This window comes from Oculina patagonica, unplaced genomic scaffold (assembly GCF_052425735.1).
Source record: "Oculina patagonica isolate OP01 unplaced genomic scaffold, crgOcupat unplaced555, whole genome shotgun sequence".
Lineage (NCBI taxonomy): Eukaryota > Metazoa > Cnidaria > Anthozoa > Scleractinia > Oculinidae > Oculina > Oculina patagonica.
The window spans coordinates 4189-10782 of record NW_027558422.1 but is presented as its reverse complement, the minus strand read 5'-3'; the positions used below and the strand labels follow the sequence as shown (position 1 = coordinate 10782).

Sequence of the window (6594 nt, the reverse complement as noted above, 5' to 3'; positions counted from 1 at the left end):
ATGGCACATGTTACCCAACTTTCCCAGAAATTGTCAAAAGCTGGTGCTCAGACTCCCAAAAATCCCCTTCAATTCATAATAATTTGGAAAATTCATAAACAGCAGGTTGCCAGATTTTAGTCCTCAAATTTGATCTGCAATATCTTTCAACTGAACAGAATAATAATGTCTTAATTCTGCATAGTTTTATTTATTTATTTTTTTGCTTCAGCTTCTTTTGCAGACCATTGATAGTCTTGTCTTAATGTTTGATCTCTTCACGTTTTTCACGGAATTTTGAACACATTGCATTTGATTTCACCAACAAATCCATTTTGTTTTTTGTTTCAGCTAAACCTCCCTGACTTTTCACTGACTTTGACAAGAACTAAGATTTTCCATGACTTTTTGCAAAATTCTGACTTTGCCCTTCCCTGACCATGGCAACTCTGCAAGTGGTCCACAGAACTGCACAACAAAAACCTCTGCCCCCTATGGTGTCGTGAGACCAGAATTTTACATGTAGATGTATTTTGCAGATTTTCCCTTCTCGCGTAAATTTATTCACAATAAACTAACCATTTGACACAAATGTAAAGCACTCTTCCTTTGTCATGCCAGCTTTAAAAGTTGCATCACAGTGACCATAGATATAAGTACTTCCAGATCCTGAAAATGAACAACAAACACATTGTAGAACTGGTTTCTGCTCTCTTACAAAAGGTTCAGATGATAGCATTTTTTACAGTATACATGCTGCTTGTCCTACATTTTAACGGTAAGCCTTTCCTTTCTTGTGTAAAAGGAAAATGTCACAATATTACTCTCACCCATTGCACATTAACATTCCCAAGTGTATTATTGAGTAATATAAGCTACAGGAATTAGAAAAAAGTCCATGTATAGAAGCAGGGGTAGCCAAATGCATCTCAAAATTCTCAAATCAGAAATGTAAGTAAAAATTCAATACAATTCACTGTTTACCTCCTATAGCAAATGGCTGCCTCACACACATTCCACCCAGAGGAATTGAGAAAACCTGTAATGGAGAGCATCAAATGCATATAAGATCATCTTTAGTGCAGGGATGGATTGCTAAAATAAACTAAAAATACCTTAACTGAGAAAAAGCATACATGACCCTCCTAGAATCAGGAAATTTTAAACCAAAAAACCACTTATCGTCATAAAAAAGCAGACCTGCAGCAAACGGACCAGATCCACTGCCAATTACAATGTCTACAATTTAAGCTACCTGATGCGTAAATTAAACTGTAAAACTCATATATAAGCCACAAATTCTTTTATCCCACTATGGGCTTAAGCAATAAAGACAACCTCTTGTCAAAAGAACATCCCTATTGGAAGATATTGGCAACTGGATTGAAGAGAAGCTTGTAAAAGTTATTTTAAGATAACTTGTGGCTTAAACATGAGTTTTTACTGAATTGAGGTTAAATTGAAAAAAACATGACATTATTCTGGAATTAACACCCCAAAGATTTTGTAAACATGCAATGTATGCACCCATCAAACATGAAATTTAATTTTTACATGTATTTGTTACATGGACAGCTTTGCAAGTGGACGATTTTAACCCTGTGAAATCCTGTGATGTGTTTGGCTACCTGGGTAACTTGATATAAAAACAATGCTACTCTACCTGTCCGCCTCCTCTCTTGTCCCAGCCTGCACAGATAATTCCAGCTGTCATTTGATCGCGGTTTGCATAGCAAATCTCACGAAACACATTTGCTACTGTTTTCACAAGTGGTTGCTCTCCCATTTCAATGCTAAAAAAATTTAAAAAAATTAATTAGTTAAAGCTCAATTTTCTTCAATGATGTATAATTCATGAATAGTCCAGGGCTGCAAATAATCTTTTTCACCACCTTGATCAGACAAAACAAAGAGTTTTATTCATCGTCGCCATAAATGTTTTTATACCAAAAAATTGTCCCGACATCATGTCCATCCACACTTCGGATTTCGTCGGACATGAGCAAATTATGGTCGGCCAATGTCCAATGACTGACTGTTATTTGCAGCCCTGATAGTCTAATAAACATTTGTGATTCATGATTTGAAGGAAAATAGGGTTGTGATTCATGATTGGGACTAGGGCTGCAACGATACATTTTTTCACAATACGATATGTACCTCGATACAAGTGCCACGATACGATACACAAAACGATACAGCATTACATACAAATGACAAGTAAGGTAAGGTAAAGTCTGTGTCCAATCCAAGTGGCCCATACAGCCGGAGCTTATCCCGGTTTCCGTAGCATTAAGCGACTAGGAGTATTGCTACTCCCCCCTGGCTGGTCCATCGCAGGGTTACCCCCCAGCAGTAATTCGCCGGTACCCATTTATACACCTGGGTGAAGAGAGGCACTGTGAGAGTAAAGCGTCTTGCCCAAGAACACAACGCAGCGCCCCGGCCAGGCCTCGAACCCGGGCCGTTTGACTCAGAGTCGAGCGGGCTAACCATTAGGCCACCGCGCCTCCACACACAAATGACAAGTGCCATAAGTTTACTAAAAAAACTTATTTGCAAAGAAAAGTTCTCATAAACTGCATGTTTTTGCTTGTGGGCACACAAGGCTGTGCCAGTCGACAACTACTTGTCACATCTTGAAAGAATAAGTGATCAGAAGTGAAGTAGAATGGAACTTCCTTCTCCCACAGTTTAATAAATCGCTATTGAAAGCTTTGACTTAGGTAAAAAGTCATTAAAAATTAGTAATTTCTAAATGTTGATGAAGAATATTTGATTGTTTCACAAGACTGCGATATTTTGTTCAAATACCGATATCCGTATCTTGAAAAAAAAATATCGCGATTCACCGGTGCACCGGTGTATCGTTGCAGCCCTAATTGGGACCCAACTTTCCCACCTTGTGGGTTGAGACATTTGGGTTTAAGACTGACTAAATTTGGGTTCAAGACTGTCTGGGATCATTGCGTTGTGTGCTTCTCTTCCACATGCTTTTTCCTCCACCCAGTAGTATAATGGGTCCCAGTGAATTGTAAAGGCAACCACACAAAATAGTGGGGTGAAATCTGCAAAGGACGTAACTCTAGATGTAGCATCTCATCCCCATAGGAAGTAGATATACTGCTAGGTGGTTCATTCTATAGAAACAGGAGTTTCAATAACCTTCCCACTATACTTATTGACTTAATTTACAAAATTATTGTACTTCTAATGTTATTATTTGGTAAAAATTAATTAGGGTGGAATCCCAATTTCTCAAACTGTCAACTTCTTGAATCTCAAGTTATATGTAATTGAATGAAAAGTCCTTTTCCTTGAATTCTTTTTTTCAGTCAAACATTACAATTGAACTCCCAATTTCTCTATTAACCCTTTCACCGCACTAAACCGGAAAACCGGGATTCCGTTTTCCCACTGGAACGTACTAAACCGCTTTCCCGGGAATTTGACCGCTTAAGATTTGAGATCAGAGATCTAGGAACTAGGCTCCTAGAGGGGGGTCTAATATATTGTAAATTGAAAGCACATGGTCAGGCTTCAAAATGGCGTCCTTGAATTGTGAAGTGAAGGAAAAGAACTTGATAAAAACATGAAGTGAAGACGCGCGAATCAACATTTTCCGCCATATTTTGATTGACTAAGAAGATGCTCTTTCTAAGAGTTACAATTTTGAGGCCAGTTTTAAAACTTGGAAGGAATTATTTTCACAATTTGTCAATGGTGAATGGCTCGAGTTATTGAAGACCTCTTTGAACCTTGGATGCCAGGATCAAAGCTGTATGGACTCAAACTGTCCTACCGTTTTATTACAGTCACGTTTTCCGTGCGGTTGAACAATGCGGTAAGAGTTGTACAAACTTTCCATTAATTTTCCGCTCTTTTTTGAATGAAATAAATGTTCTAATTTATCACGATGTTTTTGTCTTGGATTTTCTTGCTTGTGTTGTAATTTTTGGAATACAAAAGCCTATTTGAAGTGCACAAACCCTGTTTAAAAAATCAAATCATGCTATTTTAGACAGAAAGTTTGACTTAGCTAGAAATTCGCCGTTCGGGAGGTTTTGTGTGCTAGAAATAGAATGGTGAAAGGGTTAAAGACTAACTCATGATTTCTAAAACCAATTTTCCCTTCCCTTCAGTTGGTGTTTCGAAATATCAAGATTCCACTGTATAAGTTTTTACCCAAGAAAGTTCAAATGATATTTAGCAACATCCGCTATGGCCTGAGTAGCAGCTGCAGATCCTGAACGACAGCAGAACACTCTGTCTGTTACTGGTGTCAGCTTGTCTGTCACTCGGTTAGCAATGTAAGACCTGGCAAGTCAGAAAACAAACAGCTATAGTTGGTTAAAATGGTTTGACGCCACAAAATTTAATAGTCAGCTCGTTTGTAGACTGCATTTCTTTCTTCAACAAAGTGACACAACTTGACTCAGCAGGGTTGCCACTCATTAGAACCCAAAAACTTCCCTGACTTTTCACTGACCTCAAAACAATTTTCGCTTTATAAAGCGAATTATCAAATAATCCAAATCCACCTTTACATTTGCTTCAGCTTCATCTACAGACCATCAGTATTCTTTATTTCTCTCTACATTTTCGATCTCTTTACGTTATTCACGGGATTTTGAGAGCATGAAAACAAAATTCCCTGACTTTTCACCGACTTTGACAAGAACTAAGATTTTCCCTGAGTTTTTGCAAAATTCCCTGACTTTTCCCTGACCTTGAATTTTTTTTATTTTCCCTGACTTTTCCCTGACCATGGCAACCCTGTTGAGAAAAATCGACCGCTCAATCTCAAGTTTAAAATTTTTAATTTAAAATGAAGTAGCTTACGCGTATTTCATTCTAGATGTTCTGCCATTGTAAGGGTTTTTCTAGCCTTCACTGCACCTCAATCGATCTACCTGACCAACTCATTAACAGTTCGTAAACCGAAAAACAAAATAAAACCACTTACCCGGTCGTAGTTCGTGAATCAGCACCGATTACCACGCCGCCATTGAACTCGACAGCCATAATTGTCGTCTAAAAACACGCCATAAATTAGATTATATTCCTACAGGAAAGGCCTTAAAACAAAAATAAAAAGATTTCACCTACTCCTGTTCTGTGTTCTGCTGTTAGCCAGTCTGGATAATCGTCAGAAGCCATGGTTTGTTCGCGATGACTTAGCATTCCTGGTGGAAGCACGGCCGCCATGATGAATTTTTTACAACCTCGTTTCAGTGTGCTGTCTTATGTTCGGTTCATTGGAGTCCAGATCTTCCGCAAAAGTTGAATAGCGCGCATTGGATTCTGGATGATGGGTTTGCCTGCGTATATACAGCCGCCTCTCATTTAACCTGAGATCATGCCCTCCCTAGGCCCTCCCTACTTACCACTCCGGGGAGGGAGGGCGTTCTTTTCCCCTCTCTCATCTTTGCAAGGGGAAAAACGCCTGATCGCAGGTCTCATTCGCTCCCGGGCGCTTCTGATGGACAGACCTTTTTTAGCGGGGAGGTGGGGAGTTTGGCAATTTTTTTCTAGGCTAGATATTTTGTTCACCTTCAGGAGATGCAAGAATTTTTTTGAAATTTTTTTCTTTTTTTCCGCATGGCTCCACTTACACGACTTTTTGTTCAGCCGTTTTTTCTGTGCAGGATTTTTTTATTGGTAATTGATTTTATGAATCGAAAGTACGACACTGTTGCGACAATAGTCTCATTGTTCGGCATCCGTTTAAATGCAGTGAAGTATCATGAAACTGGATGTTAATAAACAAGGAAAAGTTTTTTTTTATTCAGTGCATGGTAAAGTTAGCTTGTGAACGCGTTCTTTGACCTGCTGTTTGTAAAAACACGTTAAACAATGTGACAATTTACTTTCGGAAGCTTTATTAACGGCTAAAAATATCTTGAATGATGAGCATGAATATTTTAAAATGCCAGCAGAGATCAGATCTGTCGGTTATATGCATTCATTCTAACTTAGTGTTGAGAACCAAACCATTGTAGGGTCACAAAAGTATGTAAAAACTCATTTTTTCGTGGGTTTTTTTTTTTTTTTTTCAATTCTTCGAGAACGATGAATTATGATAATCTCGTGCAAAAAGGGAAAAAACATATTTCAGTTGAAAGCAAATTTGGCTTGGAAATCACACTCATTTACTGGTAAATGAGGATAGTTTAACACCAGTTATGGCCATTATTTCAGTTAATCCATGACAATTTTTTAGACAAATCATTAGCAGAAGGTATACTGAACATTTCCAGGCAATAAGCACATTTATTGACGTTCTAGCCAGCAAGTCTAATTTAACTGCTACACTAATTGCATGCGATCATTCATTTGTGGGTGGATACTACGTGATCAAAATCGAATTTCTCCTGAGAATATCAATACATTGTCAAACATGCTGGTAATGAGAATAAAGAAATTCATCAACATGGAGATATTCTCTTGATGATCCAGCAAATTCTTGGAACTAAGACTTAAAGAATTATGTGACAATTAGTACAACGCTCGGCAGCATTGAGATTACATGTAATTAGAAAGTCGCTTGACATCATTAACAAGTTTAAATAAACATAGCAATGCCGCCCCCTTTCACTAATAACATGTCTTTTA

General features: G+C 38.1%; 1 protein-coding gene across 1 annotated transcript; it reads right to left on the bottom strand.

Moving 5' to 3' along the window:
• Positions 1 to 500: 500 nt before the first annotated feature.
• On the bottom strand, positions 501 to 5238 carry LOC144640912 (proteasome subunit beta type-6-like). The gene is made up of 6 exons (XM_078499970.1): positions 5089 to 5238; positions 4946 to 5013; positions 4165 to 4296; positions 1643 to 1772; positions 964 to 1018; positions 501 to 648 (listed from the first exon to the last, which is right to left on the bottom strand). The coding sequence occupies exons 1-6, from the start codon at positions 5185 to 5187 to the stop codon at positions 554 to 556; spliced, it is 579 nt and encodes a 192-aa protein (XP_078356096.1). The 5' UTR covers positions 5188 to 5238; the 3' UTR covers positions 501 to 553.
• Positions 5239 to 6594: the final 1356 nt, after the last annotated feature.